Source organism: Sus scrofa, chromosome 16 (assembly GCF_054392235.1).
Source record: "Sus scrofa isolate SSC_HxYL_T2T_F1_AM1 chromosome 16, Sscrofa_HxYL_maternal_Yorkshire_Landrace_v2.0, whole genome shotgun sequence".
Lineage (NCBI taxonomy): Eukaryota > Metazoa > Chordata > Mammalia > Artiodactyla > Suidae > Sus > Sus scrofa.
Genome location: NC_139398.1, coordinates 41,065,087 through 41,092,227, shown reverse-complemented (window position 1 = coordinate 41,092,227; position 27,141 = coordinate 41,065,087). Strand labels below are relative to the sequence as shown.

At 37.6% G+C, this 27,141-nt stretch overlaps 1 protein-coding gene and 1 long non-coding RNA gene across 13 annotated transcripts in view; one reads left to right on the top strand and one right to left on the bottom strand.

Annotated features, from left to right (window-relative positions):
- Positions 1-10,733, bottom strand: part of MRPS30 (mitochondrial ribosomal protein S30) — a 248,226-nt gene extending 237,493 nt beyond the window's left edge. For 8 of the 12 annotated variants that reach the window (XR_014831225.1, XR_014831227.1, XR_014831226.1 and 5 more), the window contains exons 1-5: positions 10,135-10,733; positions 8,679-8,824; positions 8,026-8,131; positions 6,455-6,631; positions 4,247-4,408 (exon numbers count right to left, since the gene is read on the bottom strand). Coding sequence is in view for 5 of the 12 variants with exons in the window: in XM_085002195.1 (XP_084858321.1) it covers positions 4,247-4,408; positions 6,455-6,631; positions 8,026-8,131; positions 8,679-8,824; positions 10,135-10,717 (1,174 nt within the window). In the remaining 7 variants the exon portion in view is untranslated. Of the gene's footprint in view, positions 1-44; positions 157-4,040; positions 4,409-6,454; positions 6,632-8,025; positions 8,132-8,678; positions 8,825-10,134 lie in introns of those variants that run through there. The other 4 variants (XR_014831222.1, XM_021076949.2, XM_085002194.1 and 1 more) reach the window with 2 other exon arrangements.
- Positions 10,734-10,907: 174 nt separating this feature from the next.
- Positions 10,908-27,141, top strand: part of LOC102160325 (uncharacterized) — a 57,852-nt gene continuing 41,618 nt past the window's right edge. Inside the window, exon 1 of the long non-coding RNA XR_002339739.2 lies at positions 10,908-10,980. This is a non-coding gene — a long non-coding RNA (uncharacterized LOC102160325). The remainder of the gene's footprint in view (positions 10,981-27,141) is intronic.

The following is a 27,141-nucleotide window of genomic DNA, read 5'->3' as shown; positions in this document are numbered from 1 at the left end:
AACCTGCTAGCAACTACATAAATGTGAAGCAGATCTTTCCCTACCTGAGATTTTGATGACATCCTTCCTCTGACCAATACTTTGATTGCAGCCTTGTGAGATACTCTGAAGCAGAGGACCCAGTTAAGCCATGGCTCAACTCCTGACCCAAAGAAACTGTGAGGTAAGAAGTGGGGTCAAATCAGAACTGCAGCTGCCAGCCTACACCAAAGGCATAGCAACACTGGATCCCAGACACATCTGTGATCTATACCACAGCCTGTGGCAATGCAGGATCCTTAACCCACTGAGCAAGGCCAAGAATTAAACCCATATCTTCACAGAAACAACCCTGGGTCCTTAAGCCACTAAGCCACAACAGGAACTCCAAGCTATTTTTCAAAGTGATAAAAAATACGATTAAAATGAAAAAATTAATTCACAATTACACAAAAATTCACACATAAATATGAAATGTGTAGAACTCTGCATAAAGACAACTTTAGCTTTGTTGAGACAGAAAAAGTACAAATAAATAAGTATATGCAGTTTCAAACTAGAAAGACTATCTTAAGTTCATTAATTCGCATCTATTCAACAAACTTTTGAGTGCTTACCTATATTATTCTAGCTAAGCTACATATAATGCATCAGTTTTATTATTAATCTGTGAAACCTTGCTAAAGTCACTTTAATTCCTCTATGTGCATAATATTGTTCCTGATTTAAAGGGGTTTGTGTAGGGTTTTGAAACCCTATGCTATGCTATTATAAAAAAAAAATTAAAGAAAAAATACAACAAAACATCTAAATATTCTCAAACATCTGAATTACTATCTTTATGCTATTTTTAAAACCACATGAATTCAACACCCACTCCTGATAAAAACTCTCCAGAGAGTGGGCATAGAGGGGAACTATCTCAATATAATAAAAGCCCTTTATGACAAACACACAGCTAACATCATTCTCAAAAGTGAAAAACTAAAAGCATTTCCACTAAAATCAGGAATAAAACAAGGATGTCCACTTTCACCAAAGTTACTCAACATAGTTTTGGAATTTCCAGCCATGGCAATAAGAAAAGAAAAAGAAATAAAGGGATTCCAAATTGGAAAAGAAGACACGAAGCTATCATTGTTTGCAGATGACATGATACTATACCTAGAAAATCCTAAAGAACTACCAGAAAACTGTTAGAGCTCATCAATGAATTTGGTAAAGTTGCAGGACATAAAATCAATACACAGAAATCAACTGCATTTTTCTATATGCTAACAATGAAAGATCAGAAAGAGAAATTAGGGAAATCATACTATTTACCATTGCCAAAAAAAGAATAAAATACTTAGGAATAAACCTACCTAAAGACACAAAAGACCTGTACTCTGAAAACTGTAAGATGATGAAAGAAAGCAAAGATGACACAAATAGATGTAAAGATACACTATGCTCTTGGATTAGAAGAATCATTATAGGAGTTCCTGTTGTGGCTCAGTGGTTAAGGAATCTGACTAGGAATCATGAGGTTTCGGGTTCGATCCCTGGCCTTGCTCAGTGGGTTAAGGATCCAGCTTTGCCATGAGCTGTGGTGTAGGTCACAGACGTGGCTCAGATCCCGCATTGCTGTGGCCCTGGCATAGGCTGGCAGCTACAGCTCCGATTCGACCCCTAGCCTGGGAAATTCTATATGCCACGGGAGCAGCCCTAGAAAAGGCAAAAAGACCAAGGGGAAAAAAAAAAAAAAGAATCATTATAGTCAAAATGACCATACTAAGGCGATCTACAAATTCAGTGTAATCTCTATCAAATTACCACTGACATTCTTTTTAGAACTAGAACAAAATATTTTAAAATTTGTATGGAACTACAAAACACCCTGAATAGCAAAAGCAATATTGAAAAGAAAAAAATAGAACTACGGGAATCAGGCACCCTGTTCTAACACCATACACAAAAATAAACTCAAAATGGATTAAAGACCTAAATGTAAGGCCAGATACTATAAGACTCCTAGAGGAAAAAATGGGCAGAATGGTCTTTAATATAAATCACAGCAACATCTTGTTTGATCCACCCTAGAGTAATGACAATAAAAACAAAAATAAACCAGTGGGACCTAATTAAACTCAAAAGTTTCTGCACAGCAAAGAAAACAATTAAAAAAAAAAAAAAAAAGACAACCACAGAACAGGAGAAAATCTTTGCAAATGATTTAACTGACAAAGATTTAATCTCCAGTATATACAAACAACTCATTCAACCACAACAACAACAACAAAAACCCTTGAAAAATGGGCAGAAGACCTAAATTGGCAAATAACCAAAGAAGACATATAGATGGCCAGCAGGCACATGAAAAAAAGCTGCTCAACATCGCTAAATAGTAGGGAAATGCAAATCAAAACTACAATGAGGTACCACCTCACACCACTTAGAGTGGTTATCATTAAGAAGTCAACAAACAACAAATGCTGAAGAGGATGTGTAGAAAAGGGAAACCTCCTTCACTGCTGGTGGGAATGTAAGTTGGTATAGCCAGCATGGAAAACAGTATGGAAGTACCTCAGAAAACTAAACATAGAGTACTGATATGATCCAGCAATCCCACTCCTAGGCATATATCTGGACAAAACTTTCATTCAAAAAGATACATGCACCTGTATATTTACTGCAGCACTGTTCACAATAGCCAAGACATGGAAACAACCTAAATGTCCATCAACAGATGAATGCATTAAGAAGATATCGTACATACACACAATGGAATACTATTCAGCCATAAAAAGGACAAAATAATGCCATTTGCAGCAACACGAATGGAACTAGAGATTCTCATACTAATGGAAGTAAGTCAGAAAAAGACAAACACCATATGATATCATTTATATGTGGAGTCTAAAATAAGACAGATGATCTATCTATGAAACAGATCTTGGATGTGGAGGGCAAACCTGTGTTTGCAGGGAGGGAGGGAAGTGGGGAGACTGACAGGGGAGTCTGGGGGTTGGTAGATGCAGGCTGTTACTTTTAGAACAGATGGGAGTTGAGGTCCTGCTGTATAGCACAGGGAACTGTATTCAGTCTCTTGGGTAAGAACCTGATGGAAAATGAAAAATATGGGTGTGTATGGGTGGCTGGGTCACTTTGCTGTATAGCAGAAACTGAAGGAACACTGTTAATCAACTGTACTTTAATAAAATAATAATAAAAAAACATGAAACTGACCAGGACCATGTGGAGACTTCCAGGGCACAAAATCCCCATATTCCCTACACCTCCTGTTTATAGAAAAGCTTTTGCCACCGAGGCCTTCCCTGAGCTCCAAAGCAAATTTAATCAGAGAAATGAGACAGTGCAGAAGCAAAGGAAAGCAGTCAAGCAAGACAAAATAATAGTTTAACCACAAAACAAAGATTTGTACTTCCTCCTCAAGGGCTATATATAATATCCCGAGCTGTATCTTTCAGTTGTTTTGCAGATACTAAAACCCCCACCAGGTAGAAAAAGTTAACTACATGATGACCCCTAGTACATAGACCACAGATCGGTTAGAATCAGAAGGCTGATGATGTTGACTCCCAAAATACCACCTGGTTACCTCACCATGACCCAATCAGAAGTCCACAAGCTGATCAGGTGCCCTGCTTCCCTCTTCCCTAGCCTCCAAGAAGCTAGAATTCTACCCCAAATTGAAATGGTAATTTAAGACATTAGTCCTCCATCTTCTCAGTCCACCGGCTTTTGAATAAAGTCATTTTGCCTTGTGCCATCACCTTGTCTCTGGACTTATTGGCCTGTCATGAAGTGAATAGTATGAGCTTACACACACACACACACACACACACACACACACACACACACACACACACACAATTAGTATTAGGTGTTGAAGACTGGTCAGTCTCACCAATCATATAAAAATACAAGTATTTTTAGATCAATATAGCATACCTAAAATTCAATCTTTTAGTGATGTATTTTGAGCAGAATGAGAGGTCTAATCACAGTGAACATAATAAATACATCTCAAAATAAATGCATTTACTATTTGATGGAAATCTTATTATCAAATTTCCTTTTATTTTTCCTTCAGTGAAATTTAAGTACTCCCAAAGTCCTGAATCTAATGTTTGTTCTTAGTTTTCCAACAGCTGTGATTTGTCTTCTTTTGGTCTATTCAGTAAAAATTGAACTAACTGAAGTAAAACATCATCATTAAAACCTTTCACATTATTATCTTCAATTGTTTCATAAAGAGGCTTACTTTGTGTCCCCCAACATATATTTTTACGAGGATTATTTTGATCAGCTTGTGCAGTCAATGCCAAAGTATTTAACTGGTAGCAGAAAAAGGAGAAGTATTTTCCATCTGTGATCACACCCTGGGAGACAAAAGGCCGAGTAACATCTGCTTCGCTCCAGAATCCTGTAGAAGAAAGTTACGCTGAAGCTTATATATAGAATATATATCGCAAAACAAAACACACATTGGAGATGAAATACTTCCTAAAATCTAGACATTTTACCTACCAAGTTCCGAACAATCTCAAAGTTTTCCCTATATTTTCCATTCTAATCCTACATTCCATTTCTGCATCAAGAATTATTTCCTTCCTTCTAGTATCCTCAAGCTCATGATATACCTTTTCAACAATTAGCACTTCAGCAGCTTTCAACCTTAACTCATTTCATCTAAGAAGAACAGCAAGCTCCATCTATGCAGATCTCTCCTATATCTGGTACTAAACTACATCTTTATTCACCAATCTCAAATATATTCAAATCTTTCTTATACCAGCATCTACTACCCAATAACCATTACAGTTATCTGCTTCACAAAATCTACAACAACAAAAAAGCTTCAGAAAAAAACTTCACCTTCTAAGAACTTCAACTATGTAGTTACATGAATTCTATGTCCTAATTCATAATTCAAAGTTGTTTTTATAGGTGGCTTTCATTTTGCCTAGTGTCTCTTGAGTCATCATAAGTTTCCAGGATATCTTAATACCTTTACTCGAGTTTTGTGGCTGCTTCTTGTTCCAGGCTGACTGGCTTTAATACTTTTAAATCCAACTGCCAGAGCCAAGCAATAACTTGTAAATTTTACCACATATATTTTATATCAGCTTTAATGATGAAACCCAATAAGTAATATTGTTAAAATACAGATTTATACTGTAAAAAGAAGTACTTTTGTCTTTTATAAACAGTGCTATTCTAACATTTTTAAGAAAGTTTCCGCTTACTTTTTCTGATTCTATCTACTCTTATTCCTACAATCTCCATTTATTTATTCCTATTATAAACATAAATCAACAACTGTTGAATATAAGGTTAGAATATATTGTAAAGAAAAAACGGTGAACCTGGCAATAATTAGCTCTGTATTCCTCCTGGATGCTTATATAGGAGTAATCTAGTTATATATTACATTATTTCTGATTTTACAACAAAATTCAATTGCTTCACAATGGGCTCTGAAATTTCTATGTCACATGCCTCCAGCTTCCTCCATCACATTCTCCATCCCTGTCTTCATTCTCCCCTGCCCTTTTTCGTCAGCCTTCATGTTATTCCTTAAACACTTCAAGTCTGTCCCTACCTCAGAGACTTCCTTGCCATTTTTTTTGCGTGGAAGTGTCCTTCCCTCAATTTTGTGCACAGGCAGCCCTTCACCATTCAGGTCTCTGTTCAAATGTTATTTAGAGACTTCCCCTGAATTACTCTGCTTAAACAGATTCTGCCCCATGCTTCATTTATACCTGCACTCCATAAATCATTCCATCCCTCATCTAGTGTATTTTCTCAAGTATTACCACTAGATAAAAATCTTACATGTTTATCATCTTTTACTCTCCTCACTATAAACTCCAAGAGAGTAGGACCTGTCTCTTTCATTTGTCACTATATCTCCAAGGCCAACAGAACCCACTACATAAAAAACATAAACCATTAACTGAAGGAACACTCTCCTAATCCACATGCTACATGTGGCCTTCAAAGCAAAGAGTACACAATAACTGCCATTTAATCTAAAAACTTAACCCATAAAAGCATTTCCTTTTCTGGTTTCAGAAAGCTGCTATAATTTACAGTTGACTCAGTTAGCTAGTCAATGTAGGGAATTCCTTTGTGGCACAGCAGGTTAAGGATCTGGTGTTGTCACTGCAGTGGCCCAAGTCACTGCTATGACACAGATTCAACCCCTGGCCTGGGATATGCGTGGGTGTGACAACAAAAAAAAAAAAAAAAAAAAAAAAAAAAGAAGTGGTCAAAAACACCAAAGTGCCACCTATCAACTACAAATGTAAAATATTTAATTATGGATTTTAAAACAATTGCATTTTGTGCCAATGCAAAAGTTTTTAAAATAAGATTCAGCCTACGTTTTAATCCAAAGAAAACAATTTGATCTATTAAATTCCTAAAATATCTTCCAAGAACAATAATGCCATAAAATTAGTTGTACCTTGATACATAGCCTGTGCTCCAGTCCAAGCAAAAAGGCTTGCAATAGCATTAGCTCTAAAAACAACTTCGATCTGATCAGCACAGTTTTGTTTCAAAAGCTTTTCCCTTTTTAATTTGTCAGGTAGCAGATGAAACTGGGTATGTCCATAACAGAGAGGATCTGCTGTCTTTGAACCTGAAGAGCAACATAAAAACATTTTAGGTGAGACGCACATGAAAAACATGTGGAGCACATGTCCTCAGTATCTGCTTTAAACCCATCTTTCTCCTCTACTCATTATGTCATCAGCATTCAAAATACACAAATGGAAAGAAAGGCTGGTTTACTTATTTATTTTATTGATAATAATAACTTTCACAGGAAACTACAATCTGCTAGCTATCATCAAGCCCACTATAATACAGGCTAAGTCAAAAGAATATTTATGAAATTTATTTAAATTTTTTAATTATTTGTTTTCTCAAATTCCTTGGTCATCATTAGAAGTTTTGTTATTCTCCTGGTAATATGCACCAAAGGACATAAATACTTAGTGACTTTAAAAATTTCCTTTATTGGAGTTCCCGTCGTGGAGCAGTGGTTAACGAATCCGACTAGGAACCATGAGGTTGCGGGTTTGGTCCCTGCCCTTGCTTAGTGGGTTAACGATCCGGCGTTGCCGTGAGCTGTGGTGTAGGTTGCAGACAAGGCTCGGATCCAGCATTGCTGTGGCTCTGGCGTAGGCCGGTGGCTACAGCTCCGATTTGACCCCTAGGCTGGGAACCTCCATATGCCCGGGAGTGGCCCAAGAAATAGCAACAACAACAAAAAAAAGACAAAAAGACAAAAAATTTCCTTTATAATGCTGACATTCTTGACTTTAGTGGTAAAGTCTTTAACAGAAAGTTCTCTGTAATTCACTCTTGAAGACCACAGTGACTGAGAAAGAACTAAGAAACTAGTGCTAGAGGACTAGCATAAAGCTACTTCTTAAAAATCTTCAGAGTTCTCTATGGCTCATCAGGATAAGGATCAGGCATTGCCACTGCTGTGACTCAGGTTACAGCTATGGTGCAGGGTTCAATCCCTAGCCCAAGAATTTCTGCACGCCTATGGCCGGGCTCTCCCCTCCCCAATCCAAAAGAATCTTCCTCAAATTAGATAGGAATCTATAAACAAAGAAAAAAAACAGCCAAAGGATAAGACGCATGAGGGTAGACATCAGGCCTTATTAATTTTATATTCCTGATGATTATCACAGTGGCACAAATAGGTGGCTTTTGTTAAAAAAGAGCCAATCACTACCTCAAATCCAGTTCAACACCTGTATACTTTTGAAAAAACAAAAATTAATTTTATATAAATAACAAATCAACAAAGCCTAATAAGTATAACTATTTTTTAAAGTAGAAAAAAGTAAAAGTTTAAAGTGAGCTGAGAGAATATTTTCTTTCCAATTTTCATGCATATTTCAAACTAAGATTATGAATTATATTGCTCATGGACTATATGAATCTCTGGTCATCAAGAATTTATTATGCAAATCTGCACAGCACACTTTGAGCATATTTATTAAAAGAAAAACTTACCGATAAATATGGTATTTTCATATTGCCGTTTGAATAATGGAAGTTTGTCTGGCTTACAACTCATAACAGGGACTTCTATAGGTATAGAATAATCCAGTGGCACAAACTTAAAAGGAAAAGTCATGAGTGAATGCACAGCAACACCAATATATATTTTATTCACATTCCTAATTTTAAAATCTTAAAAATGAAATGTTACAAAATGATTTGATAACACTACCATCTAATGATGGGCCAAATCCAGCCAGACACCTGTTTCTTCCAAATGAAATTTTATCCAATGATTACTTTTACAAGAACTGAAAATGCAACAAAGACTTAAGGCCCTTAAAGCCTAAAATATTTACTATTTGGACCTTGCAGAACAAATGTGTTAACCTCTGACATGTCAACCTCTGCCAACACTCAAAAAATACTCTTGTTTTCTCCAAAAGAAATGTACATGCATAAAACGATTAGCTCATACCTGTAAAAATGTCTTGATTTAAAATTAGGAAGGGTAGCCTACTGTGAATTACAATCATAAATTATTATCGGTATTTCGATATGAAAGAGCTCTATCCAAAACTTTTTATCCTACCTAGCCCATCACCTAGCCTGCTACGACACTTCCTCATCAACTGTCAACAAATACACATGGAAAAAATCCTTACCTCAGGGAGTTGTCTGGATATTCGAATCTGGTTGTGCGGTTTATCATTTATTTGGTATCGCAAAGCATCAACTCGACCCTTCCGATGACCACGAGGAATAATTTCTTCACCACGCAACCAGAAAAAGTGAACTGGGCGTTTACAATCTATCAACAGATAGTCAAAAAAAAACTCTTATCTGATAACTTAGATAAATCTAGTTATTATTAGAATACCAAACTCACCAATACAGAACTGATGAATGATTGTGCTAATTGAAAATAGCTCGAAAATTGCTCTTTGATGTAAGATAAAGAGTCTGAATTATGTGATATTTTAACTTACATGATCATGACTTAAATATAACCCTCAAAACCTTGTCTACTTGTGCCACACTGTACTGTAGCCAAAGAGGTTTCTCAGTTAAGAATAATCATAAAATAAGACCAACAGCAATATCACTCACCAGAAATAAAAAGTTTACTAGGAGTCAGAGCTGTCTTATGAATTACTAGATGAATCTTCACAATTATCCTCAAAGGTAGGTATACTGTTATAATCTCCATTTTATAGAAGAGAAACCTGGGTCTTGACAGGGTTAAGCCAATTTTCCTTGGCCATCAATTATAAGTAATCAAAGACTGATTCTTCCCTCAAGATCACTTCCCAACTGAGAAGTAACAAGAGCAAGACTCAATTGAGCACACACCTACAGTCAGAGTAACATTAATTCAATGGATATTTATTAAGATACCTACTGGGTTGTAGATACAAAATGATGAACACGTCAGAAACAACTGATTTTTGAAACTGTCTATCCACTAATTATTTTTCATATTGAAGTAGCTGATTGTTTACTGGGAACCCAGAATGGTTGGGTTTGAAGCCTGTCCTCCAAATCTACCGCTACAGGCTTTTTGGCTAGATAACAGTTTAGGTTTCTGTGCCTTGGGTCAATTTTAAGGGTTAAAATTGGCACGTATGAAATTTAGAACAGGGCCAGACACAAAGTAAGTACTGAATATACGGTAAGTATTTTAATCAACAGTACCTTTAATCTTCACACTTCTATGACCAAGTAGTACTAATATATTCTCATTTAGAAAATGAGAAAAACTAGGCCAAACAGGCTAATAAGATCAGTTTAACCTTTTGGTGTAAGAGCTAAAAAGCAACCCCAGGTTTGTCCTGCTCCCTAGGCGCCCCTTCTCTTAACCAACACTACTCTTCCATTTGGCTGGATCTTCACAAAGCAGAGTCCTGGAGACTTCCGGCTACTCGGTCTAGGGTTGTACAGTTACTAGGTGGCAGCACAGACAGGAGAACCCAGTTTCTGGACGCAGGCCCCAGCCAGGAGCGAAAGGACTGGGGAAAAAACTAACCAAGCAGAGAGAAAGAAATAAAGAGCAAAATTGGGGCAGAGATGTCCTCTACCATCCCCACCTCCCTCGCCTGGGGTGGAGGGCTCAAGACTTACCCAGGGCGGCGGCAGCCAGGACCGGGTTGTGCACGCTGAGCAGGCCCGTGAGAGAGGCTACCAATTGGTCCAGGAAGGGCGAAGCGATGGCCTCACGGTCCTGGATGACAGGCGCGCGCTTCTTGCGCCTCAGGAAGAAATGCTCCTGCAGGAGGCAGTCACAAACGGCCTCGCGCAGAGCCGTTATGTCCAGGGTGGGCTCTGGCTCCAGCTTGGCGGGCGTTGGCGGCAGGCCCGACAGGAACACTGTCTTGGTGAAGCTCTGGTACCAGTTATCGGCGTTCAGGGCGAAGGTCTGCGGATAAACTACGTACTTCATGAACTGCATCTTGGTGAGGATTCGCAGCTTCTCGTCCACTGACTTGGCCGCGTGCACTGTCGCCTGCCATTGCTCCACTCGCCGCTGCCGTGCCGCCTTGCTTTTGGCCGTCAGGGAGGCTACGATAGGCGGGTAGCGCGCGACTGGGGTTGCCGGGACATCTGGGCCGGTCACTTCTGGAGCTGTAACGGCGGCCTTGGCCGCGGTGTGCAGTGACAGCCCAGCACCTCGGAGCGGGAACCTCCAGCACCTGGCCGCCGCCATCTTTACCCAGCATTCCGGGCCCAGAGGTCAACGTCAGCAATTGTTCCTGCCCTCTTGCCGTAAGGACCAATCGGAAAGCAGAATCTGAGTCGGGCTTGGAGAGGCCTATGCTCAGTGGTCTTGAGAAACCTTTCGTCATCCACGTCTTAGCCAATCAGATCGCTTATGCATATCGTGACCCAAAGAGTTTGCATTGAAAGGAAGAACCCCTGCGCCAATAGGTTTTCTGCGGATGTGGCGGGGAGGCGTGAAACTTTTAAACGGTAGGTGCTGCCATCTATGTTGCATTTAGGATTAGAGCAACCTTTTTGCTGGAAAACCTGTGGGAGTATTTTGCGCCTAAACCTCTAGCCCTTGGCTAAATTTACAGGTTTCGTTTATGGATATCACATTACTTTTCTGTTTTGGTTCTTGGGGTTGAGAACTGTTTTTGAAAATGCTGTTTTAACATTTGTTTGATGCTTGGTTATTTTTTAAATGATGGAAGCATCACTCATGATGACTAGTGCTAATGTAGGGGGAAATAATTCCGTATGTATCTCTGTGCTAATTGATTTACAAAAAGAGAAGTATACTGTTACTTGGATTTAACTGAAAACAGGGAATAAGTTTAAAACGATTAAAAAATTGAGTTTAAAATTTTGCTCTGTGTTAAAACCAATTATTTCACCATGAATTGATTACTGCTAATGTGTGAGCTCTTTGAAGTAGGGACTCTTTTCTTTTTGTTTCCTCAGCGGCAAATTAACCTGTGCATTGTAGGTACTTACTAAATATCTGCTGAAAAAGTCATCTAAATCACTAAAAATATAAGCTCATTTCAGGTAATGTAATTTGTTGACTCACGTTCCTATTATAATTAGGGGCTGGAATATTATTTGGACTTACTGCAAAAAATAATAATTCTTGAGGATATTGAAAACCAGACATTATTGCTAAAAGGAAGTTATAACATGCATTTCTTTAAGTTATAACTGATATACAATTTATAAAATTGCAAGGATATTAAACTGACATTTAGAAATAATACCACAGATTCCTTACTTTTTGAGCAAGTCTCAAAGGAAGTGAGGAGTAAATCATGACGATACTGAGGAAAGTGAATTCTGACAGATGGTGAAGAGGCCCTGCGATGGGAACATGCCTGGTGGATTCAAGAACAAGAAAAGAGGCAGGTGTAGTTGAAGGAAGTGATAGATGGAGAGAGTAACAGGAAATGGGATTAAGCCAGAATGTTTAGTTTCCTAGACACAATTGCTAGGACTGCTAGAACTCTTAACTAATACACAAAAGAATGAGAAGCCATTGGAGAGTTCTACTCAGAAGGCTGTCACAGTGTTACTTAGGTTTTTAAAAGAATTACTCTACGTATCAGGCAGTTTAGACTGACTATATCATAGACTGGGTAGTTTAAACCACAAGAATTTATTTTCTCATTGTTCTAAATGCTAAAAGTCCAAGATGAGGGTGCCAGCTGATTGGGTTCTGATGAAAGCTTTCTTCCTGGCTCAAAGATGGCTGCCTACTTGCTGTGGCCTCATGTGAGGATGACTAACCTCTTCCATGTCTCAGGAGAGAAGCCTAGTGGATTAGTGCCCTATCCTTATGAGAGTATTTAACCTTAATTACTTCTGTATATAAAGGCTCTATCTCTTGATACAGTCACATTGGAGGTTAGAGCTTAAACATATGAATATTAGACTGATGCACTACCTACTGAGCTAATGAGGTGCCTAAACATATGAATTTTAGAAGGACGCAATTCAGTCCATAGCATTCTGGCTGATTTGGAAATAGACGGCAGAGGGTCTGATTTTGAAGCAGTGAAACTAATTTGAAGACAATTTGTCATATTTGAGGCAAAAGCTCATTGTGGCTTGAAGAGACAATAGCAGCGAGGATGGTGTGAGTGATCATAGATCCTGAATTGAATGTAGGCTTGAGAGAGTAGCCAAAATTTGGCACCTGAGCAGTGGAAGGAGAGAAGAAGGCTGAGGGACCAGAGATGCATTATTTCTTTAATCTCTCATCTTTGTTTGGAAGGGGAAAGGGCAATAAGGGAATGTGTTAAGACTGGGGAAGAATATAGGAGAATTTGTAAAAGATGTATTTATTTGATTGACATTCTCTTAGAAAAAAATAGAAATTAAGATCTTCACTATTAAGGTTCCCACTGGCCTTAGATTAAAGTGTTATGGTCAAAGACCATGGCATTCTCCAATGGCTTTTTGAAACCTCTCTACTTCATTCAATGAATATTTACTAAGTAACTATTATGTACCAGTACTGTTTTAGGTACATAGGCTACAGCAGTGAAATACAGACCTTCATAGAGCTTACATGTTAGTGGATGAAATCTAAACAAATTTGTCAAATACACACATTCTATGCTAGATGTTGATAGGAGCCAAGAAGAAACATAAAGAAGGGAAGAAGACTTTATTGGACTTTTGGGTTGAGTAGAGAAGGCTTCCCTGAGAACGTGATACTTAACATCTGAAGGAGATGAAAGATAGAGTCTTATGGCTATTTGGGGGGAAAACATTCAAACTAGGGCAAAGGTCACAGTGTATCTGGAAAGTGGGAAGAACAGCAAGGAAGCCAGTTGGCTAAAGAACACTCCCCTTTTGCCAGAGATAACCAATATCTGATTCAGAAATAGGTTCTGATGAGTTGGGTAATATTTATATTCAATTTGTTTTCCCTGTTGGATACCTTCCTACTCTCTCCTGGTTGGGCATTAGTTTTGTTGATATTTGGATGAGACCATAACTGTTCAGTTGATTGTAATCCTTACCAAAGCTTCTTATATTTCAAATTGAGGATGGGAGGAGGAAATGATGACTGAATATTTACTATCTATAGATGTGGATGAGAGTGACAGCTAGTCCTTTTGAACTGTTTCCTTCACATATATTTCTTACTAAAGGCAACGTGGTTGCATATTTAATACATTTACATAAAATTGAGAACATAATATACAGTATTACTGGGGAGAGGCAGAGAATGTGTCTAGGATTTTTTGATGGTTGGTTTAGAACCAACAGGGAGGAATGAGTGTCACATCATTCTCCAGGTACTATGTTAAGTAGTGTATATGTGTCAGCACCCATAATCTCACAATCACCCTCCAAAGGGAATATTATTCTTCCTCTGTTTTTTTTTTTCCCCCAAAGTCACAGAGCTTTGCTCATCAACACATGAAGAACAGAACAGTTAAAACAATTTTGAAAAAGAAGAATAAATTGGGAGGATCAGTCTGTCTACTTGATTTCAAGAATTAATATTTAGCTTTAGTAATGCATGGAGGAAAGTTAGCCTCTTTGACAAAAGATGCTGGAACAAATGGATATTCATAAGCCAAAAATAAAACAACAAAAATTTTAACCTATTTCTTACATATTTTTGAAAAATTAAACTCTAAGTGGATGACAGACTTAAATATAAATATAAAATTGTCAAGGGAAAAAAAAAGAGGAAAACATCTTCAGGTTCTAGGGCCAGCCCAGGTAAAGAGTTTTTAGTGTTGACACCAAAAGCATGCTCCATAAAGGAAAAATTTATAAATTGGACATCATCAAAATAAAACTTTTGCTCTACAAAACATCCTGTTAAAGAATGAAAAAAATAAGCAACAGAAATTAATTGCAAACCATGTATCTGACAAACAACCAGTGTCTAGAACATATAAAAAGGAACACTCAAAACTCAACAGCAAATAAAACAATCCAATTAGAAAATAGATATTGGAGTTCCCATTGTGGCCCAGTGGAAATGAACCCAACTAGGATTCGTGAGGATGCAGGTTCAAATCCTGGCCTCACTCAGTGGGTTAAGGAACCATCTGACATCACAGTGAGCTGTCGTGTAGGTTGCAGATGCGGCTGGGATCCCATGTTGCTGTGGCTGTGGCACAGGCCGGCAGCTGCAGCTCAAATTCGACCCCTAGCCTGAGAATTATATGCCACAGGTGTGGCCCTAAAAAAAAAAAATAGATAAAAAACATGACTATCAAAGAGAATACACTGATGGCAAATATCACATGAAAAGATAATCAAAATCATTAGCCATAAGGGAAATGCAAAGTAAAATCAAAATGAGATTTTATTGCACTCTTATCAAAATGGTTGAAATAAAATAACAAATACTGATGAGGATTAGGAGAAACTAGATCAACTAGATTTGCTGGTGGGAATGTAAAATGGCACAGCTACTCCAGAAAACAATTTGTCAATTATACGTACAGCTATCATATGACCTGTATATTCTTGGGGCTTCTATACCAGAGAAATGAAAATTTATTTTTTAACAAAAACCCATACATAATATAGCCTTATTCATTAGAGCTAAAATTTACAACAAACAAAACACCAAAACAAAATCCAGGTGTCTTTCAATGGGGGATGGTCAGTATGTGGTATATCCATTCCATGGAATAGTCTCAGCATAAAAAAGAAACACTTGGATGAATGTCCGAAGAATTAGTTTGAGTGAAAAAAGCCAAGCCCCAAAGGTTACATGCAGTATGATCCATTTATATAACATCCTTGAGAAGATTATAAAAATAGATAACAGATTGGGGTTGGCAAAGATTGTGGAGTCAGTATGATGAAAGGGACGTGCAAGTGGCTATAAAAGGCCAACATGAGGGATCCTAGTTGTGCTGGAAATGTTCTCCATCTTGACTATATCGATGTCAATATGCTGGTAGTGTTATTTAACTACAGTTTTGCCCATTAGAGAAAACTGAGTAAAGGAGGCAGGAGATATCTCTATACTATTGCTTATAACTGCATGAAGATCTATAATTATCTGAAAATTATATATATGTGTGTGTGTGTGTGTGTAATGTATGTATATAAAAAATGAAGTAGAGTTTCTGGACTTAGAAAGAAACTATTGCTCTGTCTTTGTGTTAAATAGGCTTTAATTGCTCTGTATCTATACCTGTCACAATACTGGTAGTTCTGTATATAAAGATGTTCTTTATATGTGATTTCAGCATAATTTTCTCTGAGCAGTTTGTATTGAAATACAAATTATTTTATTAAGTTCTTATCCTTTATTTCTCCTTGTGTTACAGTAAAGGATCAAATAGAAAGATACATAGCTAGATAAATAGATAGATAAATTCCTGGGTATAGTAGCTTATCTATAAGTATTGTTTTGGGATAGTAAAAGAAGGATTATAAATTACTGTTATAAAAAAGGAGCAGTGGTTCTGATAGTCTGTCTCATTTGAGATCCAGGCCCAGTTCTGCCAAGTTCACTTTCCTTATAGGTTAATAAAGCCCACTTTACAAGTTTTCTATGGGGAGGGAATGAAGTAGCATAGGTAAAATGATATAAAACAACATTTGCCAAGTACCAAACACTTCATATGTGTCAACAGTTTTAATTTCCTCAGCAATATACTTTATTTTATTACTCAAATGAATTTATCACATCTGTAGATATATAATGATCATAACACTCCAATTTTACAGGATTTCCATCCCATAACCCAAGCACATCCCCCCACCCCCCAAACTGTCTCCTCTGGAGACCATAAGTTTTTCATTTCTGTGAGTCTGCATCTGTTCTGCAAAGAAGTTTCAGTCTGTCCTCTTTTCAAATTCCACATGTCAGTGAAAGCATTTGATATTGGTGTCTCATTTGTATGGCTGACTTCACTTAGTATGATAATTTCTAGGTCCATCCATGTTACTAAAAATGCTGGTATTTCGTTCATTTTAATGGCTGGGTAATATTCCATTGTGTATATGTACCACATCTTCTGGATCCACTCCTCTGTCGATGGACATTTAGGTTGTTTCCATGCCTTGGCTATTGCAAATAGTGCTGCAATGAACATTGGAGTACATGAGTCTTTTCGAGCCATGGTTTTCTCTGGATAGATGCCCAGGAGTGGGATTGCTGGATCAAATGATATTCTATTTTTGGTTTTCTGAGGCATCTCCATGCTGTTTGCCACAGTGGTTGCACCAATTTACAATCCCACCAACAGTGTAATAGGGTTCCTTTTTCTTCACACCCTCTCCAGCATTTATTGTTTGTTGACTTTTGGATGATGGCCATTCTGGCTGGTGTAAGATGGTACCTCATAGTGGTTTTGATTTGCATTTCTCTAATCATGAGTGATGTCGAACATCTTTTCATGTGTTTTTTTGGCCATCTGCATGTCTTCTTTGGAGAACTGTCTGTTTGGATCTTCTGCCCATTTTTTGATGGGGTCGTTTGTTTTTTTTTTTTTTTTTTTTTTTGGTATGGAGTTCAGTAATATACTTTAAATCAGAGCATTGATTTTCCTAAGGTAGGGGATTTGCTTAAGCTTTTTTTTTTTTTTTTTTTTTTTTGCTTTTTATGGCTGCACCTGCAGCATATGGAGGTCCCTGGGCTAGGGATCTAATCAGAGCTACAGCTGCTGACCTATGCCACAGCCACACCAGATTTGAGCCGCATCTGTGACCTACACCAGAGCTCACGGCAACACTGAATTCTTAACACACTGAGCAAGGCCAGAGATCGAACCTGCAACCTCATGGTTCCTAGTCGGATTCATTTCCACTGTGCCACGATGGGAACTCCATGCTTAACCTTTTTAAGTGCCAGAACCAGCATTAAAACACAATCTCTGACCGTGAAGCCCATGCTCTTTACATCAGTGCTTTTGTAAACTGTAACAATGAGATTCAGGAATTCTTAAAAGGTAGGAAGTTAACTTTCTAAGATTATACGCAGAATTCAGAAATAACATAAATTGGGATAATATGAAATTCACCTAATGTGAAATTCATCTATGTGACATTAAAAAATATATTTTGGGGAGTTCCCCTCATGGCTCAGTGGAAACAAAATCTGACTAGTATCCACGAGGACACAGGTTTGATCCCCGGCCTCACTCAGTGGGTTAAGGATCTGGTGTTGCATGAGCTGTGGTATAGGCTGCAGACGTGGCTCAGATCCCACGTTGCTGTGGCTGTCATGGAGGCTGCCAGCTATAGTTCTGATTCGACCCCTAGCCTGGGAACCTATATGTGCCTTGGGTGAGGCCCTAAAAAGACAAAAAAAAATTTTTTTGGTTGGGGGGAATCTTGTGCATTGTTTTGACTAGTCATGACTTTTCCCATCTCAAATATAAGTAATGTGAGGGGAACTGAAATATTTTCTCTTGGCCTCAAAAATCTTATCAGAGGAGTTCCCATTCGTGGCACAGCAGAAATGAACCTGACTAGGAACCATGAGGCTGTGGGTTCGATCCCCGGCCTCAATCAGTGGGTTAAGGATCCAGCGTTGCCATGAGCTGTGGTGTAGGTCACAGATGCAGCTCTGATCTGGCACTGCTGTGGCTCTGGCATAGACCAGCAGCTACAGTTCTGATTAGACCCTTAGCCTGGGAATTTCCATATGCTGCGGATGCAGCTTTAAAAAGACAAAAGACAAACAAAAAAGGGAAAAAACAAATGAAATTGTTTCTCTCATCACTTTTATCCAACATAGTATTGGAAGTCCTAGCCACAGCAATCAGACAAACAAAAGAAATTGGAAGAAAAGGTATCCAAATTGGAAGAAAAGAAGTAATATTGTCATTCTATGCAGATGACATGATATTATATGTAGAAAACCCTAAGGACTCCACATAAAAACTACTCAAACTGATCAATGAATTCAGCAAAGTATAGCAGAATACAAGATTAACATTCAGAAATTGGTTGCATTTCTGCATACTACCAGTGAAATATTAGAAAAGGAATGTAAAAAACAATACCTTTTAAAATCACACCCCCAAAAATTAAATACCTAGGAGTAAACCTGACTAAGGAGGTGAAAGACATATAATGAGAATGATAAAACATTAATCAAAGAAATTAGAGGATACAAAGAAATGGAAAGATATCCCATGCTCCTGGATTGGAAGAATTAATATTGTTAAAATGGCCATACTGCCCAAAGCAATCTACAGATTTAATGTGATCCCTATCAAATTACCCATGAAATTTTTCACAGAACTAGAACAAACAATCCAAAAATGTATATGGAACCACAAAAGACAGAGAGTTGTCAAAGCAATCCTGAGGGGTGGGGGGAAGTAGGAAGTATAACTCTCTCAGACTTCAGACAATACTCCAAAGCTACAGTAATCAAAATAGTGTGGTGGTGGTACAAAAACAAACTTATGGACCAATGGAACTCTCAGTGTGTTCTTAGTCTCTCCTGTCCCTTGGGTTGGAGGATGGTCAAGAAGTGAAAAAACATGGCATGCCCTGGGCCAAAGGATCAAACTTGAGCCACAACAGTGACCTGAGCTGCAGAAGTGACAGCACTTGATCCTTAACCTGCTGAGACTCACAGGAACTCCCATTCTTATCTTCTTTAAGTCACACACTAGCCCATATGCTTGTCTCCAGACTTTATGTTATATGAGGAAACAAACCAACAGTACAGGTTCTTTGATATGTATATATATATATATTTATCTGCAATCCCTTCTCCCACTTGTGGCTTCAGAGCAGCAGACCTGATAATAGTCTCCCACAGAGCTAATAAAGCTATAAATATTTTCTATAGATTCTTGTGTAGAAAAACAAAAACTAGTAAGATACTTTTATTTTTTCTCTTTGGGTAGGATAAGTTTTAAATAAAAACAGAATTAATCTTATACATAGAAAGAGTCCTTTAGGTCAACAGATAAAAATGTAACACTTTTTTTCCATAGCTGCTTTGTATTCCTTAGTGTTCATTTACCATAATTTATTTAGACCATCTTCTAGATGGAAATTCAGGTTAATTTGGTTGTTTTTTTTTTTTTTTAGAGTTTACTTTCTTTTTGACACTGCAAGGAATTATATAATAAATATTTTTAAGTACTGATGCTTTTTTTTTTGTCTAGGCTAGACTCTGAAAAGTGGAGTTTTTGTGGCACAGGTTACATGCCCTTTTTATTTCTTGACACATCACCAATAATTTATGCTTCTACCACACTGCATAAAGTGCAAATTTTCTCATAGTCTCACCAACACTGCCTTAAAAAATTAATTTTGTTCAAGCTCAACAGGTTATATAATTGCTTTGATTTTTATTTATCAGATGTTAAAAGGCAAAGCCAAGGTACATTAAAATTTATGAGAGTTTATTTCAGCAAACATTGGTTTGAATTAGGCAGCATTGAATGGAAAGGGGTTAGGAAGGCACTGAGAGAATCCAAGGCAAAGACTTCCTGGAGAAGATCTGCTGCCAAGCCAAGAAATGATCTGATTGGCTACAGCTCTGGTGGTTGCCTTATTTGGGGAAGCCAGATTGGCTCTTTGTGATTAGTTCTTCTTCAGTTTTCTTGGATTGTGCATTGACTCTGCTCCAATTTCCCTTGGCTTACCTAGGTCTCCAAGACATTAGAGACACCTCAGTCTAATCACCTCCTTCTTTAACTACTTTAACACAGATCACAATTGAGATTGAACATTTTTTCACATGTCTATCCACCACTTGCATTTCTTTTTAATGAATAGGTTTGTCCCCTTTTGGTCCTTTTCTTTGAAGTTCTTTGTCTATAAAATATTAGTGTTAATCACTTTGTGTATGTCATGGGGGTTGCAATTTTTTTTGTAATCTATAATTCATCTTTTGAATTGTATTTGGATTCATGCTACACAAAATTTGTATCCATTCAAAAATGCGTCTCTTCTCCTTTATGACTTCTCATTTCCTATTTTTCTAAAGAAAATCCTCCCACCCTAGGTGTATTTAAATTTCAATCTATTTTATCTGGATTAATGGTCCTCGAAATTAGAAAAAAATGTTACTGAAATTATAAAGAATAGCCCAACTAGATTATGCATAGTAAAATTCAATAGAAACATTTAAATTATTGTATAATTGGAGATGTATAGCAGATGCATGTCCTAAATTAATTTAGATGTGGATCTGAACTGAGGAGGGGGAGGTCACTTACATGTGACTATGTTAATAATACTCTAAAACAAAGGCAGAGACACAGTATGATAATAGTATGACCATATATCACTTTACTATATTTTTTTTTTACTTTTTTTTTTTTTGCTTCTTAGGGCCACAGTCATGGCATATGCAAGTTCCCTGGCTAGGGGTTGAATTGGAGCTACAGCTGCCAGCCTACACCACAGCCACAGCAACACTGGATCCAAGCCACCTCTGGGATCTATACCATAGCTCACAGCAACACTGGATCCTTAACCCACTGAGCAAGGCCAGGGATTGAACTCACATCCTCATGGATATTAGTCGAATTTGTTTCCACTGAGCCACAACAGAAACTCCTGTTTTACTAGATTTTTTTTATGTTTCAATATCAGTTACATAGAGATATTCAGTAAATACTGCTCTCAGATTTTGCCTTGTTATATCTCTTGGGCATATAGATAAAAAGCTCCTTCCAGCTGTCCTTTTTTCTCTGGCTACCTTGAGCACATTTTCTCTAACCAGCAGTGTATGAAGCTGGAAGAATCAAATCCATTTTCCTAGCCCCATTATACCTTTTTTTTCTTTTTCTATCCTAGGCCATATCCTTCTTTATCATACAATTCAGGATGAAATCATTAATGTCACATTAAGTATTTTCCATGGGAGAGCATACAGATTTACAACTCTTCTCTACTTTAATTGAAACCTGTATTAATGACACTTGCATGTCTACTAATTTTCTTTTCTTATACAAAAGGAAACTTAAGGACTATCACCCAAGGCTCTCTTTCTCACTTTGAATAGATTCCTTTTCTCTAAATGTAATTTTTTTTTTTTTTTTTTGGTCTTTTTGTCTTTTCTAGGGCTATACCTGCAGCACATGGAGGTTCCTAGGCTAGGGGTTTCATTGGAGCTGTAGCCACCGGCCTACACCAGAGCCACAGCAACATGGGATCCGAGCTGCATCTGCTACCTACACCACAGCTCACGGCAATGCCAGATCCTTAACTCACCGAACAAGGCCAGGGATTGAACCCACAACCTCATGGTTCCTAGTCAGATTCATTAACCACTGATCCATGACAGGAACTCCTCTAAATGTAATTTTTTTTTTTTTTGTCTTTTTGTCTTTTGTTGTTGTTGTTGTTGCTATTTCTTGGGCCGCTCCCACAGCATATGGAGGTTCCCAGGCTAGGGGTTGAATCGGAGCTGTAGCCACCGGCCTGCGCCAGAGCCACAGCAACGCGGGATCCGAGCCGCGTCTGCGACCCACACCACAGCTCACGGCAACGCCGGATCGTTAACCCACTGAGCAAGGGCAGGGACCGAACCCGCAACCTCATGGTTCCTAGTCGGATTCGTTAACCACTGCGCCACGACGGGAACTCCTAAATGTAATTTTTTAATAATCAAGTAATAACTTAACAGATACCCCAGGAACTTGTCTTTTGTCCCACATAAATTTTGACTTTTCTAGTGGAATTTTATGAAGTGTTAATTCAGCTGAACATTTTAAAGAATCACAAATGCCCCATAGGCCACACTCTCTTTTGAGTACACATACAACCACCTATTACTATGAACAAGAAGCACAGATCATCTCAGTGAGTTAGATACAAATTTGAAATTTAGAGAATTAAATCTTTAAAATATAGAGAATTAGACTAAATTCCATCCATTCTTTTCTTCTCATTACTGTTCATGCATGTCATTGGACAGTTACAGAAAGAAAAAGAAGATTAGAAAGAGGTAGAAAGAATTAGGATAGGGAATATTCAGCCAACACTAATTAACTAGAGAGCATATTTCTTTATGAATATTACATTTGCATAAATTTTAACAATAATGTGACATTTTGATACATTACTAACTTGTTATTTTGGGTTAAGTAAACCTATCCAAGAAAAAAAAAAAAGAGGGGAAAATGTCATTTTGATAAAGTAAGCTATTTGTCCAAAAATCTGGCTCCAACCACAACCTCTGGTTGATAAGACCAACTGTGCTGATCACAACTCTGCATTTCTTGGGACTCTGAGATAGCCAGGGCTGGCCTCTTACAGGAGATAGTCACCCTTTGGTCGGTGCTTCTGGATGACACAAAGTGCCAGACCTAAAATTGTCCCATCACTTTTTCCTAGGATTTTCCCATGAGAAACTCCTTGCTTTTCTGTTTCTATAAATTCCTATTGAAATGTAAATGTTTCTAGAATAGATATGCAGACATCTCTAGAATAAAAGTCCCTTTACTAACAAACATGGGAATATTTAATGGACATTTGTCTTAAATTATCTTTAAATCATAAATAAAAATTACAGGAACTGTTGCCAGTTTTGGATGTAGTAGTACCAAGGTTTTCTCTATAAATATGAATTTTCTAATTGGGATTCCCAGGTAGTTTTTTTGTATAAATCGTATCATAATGTATCATTTATGATGTCCATTTTTGCTCTATCTAATGTAGGGCTAGAGGATATATTTGAAAAGTAATATGAATATAGACTCTTTCTAAACTTCCACATTTTCCATCCCCCCTTCCTCCATGTTTTACCACTGTCTCGGACTCATCTAATTCAACAGTCATCGTCTTTGGGAAGTCACACTTAAATAAAAAATTTTAAGCTAGTTTTTATAATTTTAAATCTTATTTTCCTCTCTTTTCAGATTCATCTTTATCATTTTAAGCAATTTCAGTTAAATTACACAGTTATGAGAGCCCCTTTGTGACTCAGCAGGTTAAGGATTAGGTGTTATTACTGCTGTGGCAGTGTGAGATCTGAGCTGCATCTGTGACCCACACCACAGCTCACGGCAACGCCAGATCCTTAACCCACTGAGTGAGTCCAGGGATCGAACCCGTCTCATCATGGATACTAGTCAGGTTCATTACTGCTGAGTCACAACAACTCTGTTGTGTGGGTTTGATCCCTGGCCCAGGAACTTACTGCATGCTGTGGTCACAGCCTAAACAAATATATTATACAGTTACCATAATAAACAAAACTGGTTTAAACAGGCCTGGGAACAAACTGATAAGTACATTTTGGCAGTGGAAGAAGAGATGCTTTGAATATGTTCTATGAGATGCTGTGTGTCTTACAAAATAACAGAGTGAGTTAATCTTGCAGTGGAGTAGAGGATATTTCTGAATGATTCTTTATGTCTCAAATACTTAACTATTGAGAGTAGAGATAAGGGATTCCCTTGTGGCACAGCAGATTAAGGATCTGGTGTCACTGCAGCACTTGGGATGCTGCTGTGGTGCAGGTTCGATGCCTGGCCTGGGAAATTACACATGCCACAGGCATGGCCAAAACAAAATGTAGACATGAGATTTACACGATTTTTGAAAATGATATCCTGCTGGCTTGGGGAAAGGAGACAAGGAACATGAGCAAGAAAGAGTGATCAGTATTGTGAACTGTTGTAGTTGAGAGCATGAACGCTGGAGTCTGGTTATCTAGCTTCCTGACTTCACCACTTTAATAAGTTGTGTGACTTTGATGAAACCCTTTAAGCCTCAACTTTCTTATCTTAAAATAAGGATTATTATTATCTGTTTTTATTTCTCACATCATGACTACAAGATAAAAAATATAATAAAATGCAATTTAAACACTATGTTTTTGTTAATATTATTACTTGGGAGAGGTAAAGGAAGGGTAAGAAGCTCATTATTAACACCAGAAACTAATTAGTTCTCATGATATAACAATTTCATTTTTTAAATATTCAATATTCAGAGATTATGTACATTTTATTTTGTATCAGCACTCATTTAATACTAGGCTCTTCTGTTGAACAATTGTTATCAAATGGATAATGAAAAACTCACCAACTGCCAGAGTGTCCCTATTTTTTTATGGACAGATCTCCTTTTTCATTTATGTTCTCTTCAAAGATTTTTTGAAAGCTTACTATCTGTTAAGTGTTGGGCATAGAAATAAATTAATATGACTAGATCCTGTACTTGAGAAGCTAAAGCATAGTTGTGAGGACAAGTTCTTAAAGAAATAATTAGAATGCAACATAATGGGTGTTAATTTAAGAATACATACAAAATAGTGTGTAAAATAATGTTTTTCATTATCTTGAATTGAGATGGATATTTCTGTATCTTCTCATCTATTCCGTTTCCTTGGAAAAACAAGGATTGGTTGTATCATATTCTTGGAATCAAATGACCACCCTTCTCTTCCTCTTCTTCCTAACTCTTAGAACCTTAATTGTGTTCAGGCGTTTACCCTCCAATATGCTCTGCAAAGCCAACACTTTCCTCAATCCATGGGAGTGGATCATGATTAGCTTGAGCCAACTGTAGTAATTCTAACCACTTTACAGTGATGGCTCAGAGATCAGCATGTGCCAATCCTGGTCAATGAAGGCTGAAAGGGAATTTTCCCTGGAGCTTTTGGAAAGGTTTTTCTTTTCAAAAAAGGAGACCTCATCTTCTTCTGTAACAATTATTGCATCTCCATGTGATGCTCAAAATCGCTTCAACCATTTACAACCATGAGTGAAGATGTCACAGAAATGTTAATGAGGGACAGAAAAGAAAGATGGAACAATGAAAAGATTGTCCCAGTTCCTTGATACTACACTACTACCTGGTGTGGTAAAGGGTTAACTGGCCAGGTTTGGAGTGTTCAAACTCTAAACATTCCAAAGAAAGGACTGGCTGGAGGAGGAGAGGGTAGTCCTGGGGGTTAACCTCTAAGCCCTGAGAATATCCTGCTTGATGAGTGTATTTTTATATCCCTGAGGTCTGGGACCACACAGTATCAGTTTGATCTCTAGAGATGCTAGAGATGAGTAACTAAGGTCAGTCAAGAAAACACTCTGTGCCTATGTGACTGACCCCCAATAAAAATCCTAGACATCAAGTTTCAGGTAAGCTTCCTTGGTTGGCCACACTTCATCACGTGTGATTGCTGGGAGAACTAGACATTGTCTAGAGGACACCGTTGGGAGAGGACAACTGGAAGTTTGCACTTGTTTTCTCCTGTCCTCTACTCTATGCACCTTTTTCCTTTACTGATGTCAATCATTACCTTTTTTACCAAAATAAACCATAACCATAGTATAATAGTTTTTGAGTTCTAGGAGTCCTTCTTCTTCTTTTTTTTTTTTTTTTTCTTTTTCAGGGCTGCACCTGCAATATACAGAAGTTCCAGAGCCAGGGTCAAATTGGAGCTGCAGCTGCTGGCCTACACCACAGCTGCAATGCCAGATCCAAGCCATATCTGTGACTTAGGGGTCCATAACCCACTAAGCAAGGCCAGGGATCAAATTCACATCCTCATGGATACTCTGTTGGGTTATTAACCCAATGAGCCACAACAGGAACTCCTATGAGTCCTTCAAGGACTCCCATGAGTCCATCAAACTTAAGGGTGGTCTTAAGAACTCCCAACACAACAAACCTGAAACACCTACCTTCATGATAGGTACTGAATTAGTGGTGTGGCCAGGGGAGCCACTTCTACCTGTCGATTCACACTGAGTTTCTCTCAAGCGAACCCTAATGTTTTCTCACATAAACTATGACTAAACTACAGCTTCTCCTCTGTACTTATAATTATTGAAACTCAAATTCAACACTTTACATCTCCTCTATTCAATGTCAACTTAATTTAAGTCAAACAACTCTATTTTTTCAAGATTTTTTTTTTAGGTCCTGTTTCTGGTATCAACATGCTTGTTATCATTACCAAATACTGCTTCCTCATTATTTGCCAAGGTGTATGATGTCACCATTCCCGATTATATCTTTATGTATCTGGCATAATGTAAATTCCACAGGCAAGAATCTTGTCTGTCTTGCTTACAGCTATTTCTCTAGCACAGAAGAATATATATTTTTAGAGTAAATTAATGGGAAGAGATTTATCTTTAGGTGGATTCTTGATAAACATACACATATATTTAAGAATAATAATATAATTACCCTTCAACATTCATGTGCCATAATAGATTATCTATTATCTCCTTTACAAGCAACTGAGAGGAGAACACCAAGGAATAGAGTATATTTAAGACTTGTTTTGGAGGTGGTGAGGTAAGAAAGATGAAAGCCTTTGGAAGCATGAAAAATAGCCATGGAGGAAAGGTCTGGTTGGAGAATATAGTAGAAACTTATGATTTTTTTGGTAGTAGCATTAGTATGCTGCACTCTTGAGTAGAGAAGGGGAGAAGAGAGTAGTTGGGGCAAGAACATTAAGTCAAGAGGAAGGCAAGTATGTCACTCACCTCCAGTTCAGACTTTGAGGAATGCAATACCCTTCAGTAATCAACATAAATAATATTTTAATAAAACAAATTTAAAAATCAAAATTAATACCAAAAAGTTAATGGTGGGCAAAATATCAGAATTTTATTTTATTTTTATTTTTAAATATTTATTCTTGTCCAATTGTGTTACCAAATTCTCTTATTAACCATACTTGAGTTTCTTAGGTTTTGTTGTTTTATTTTTCTTTTAATTTAAACA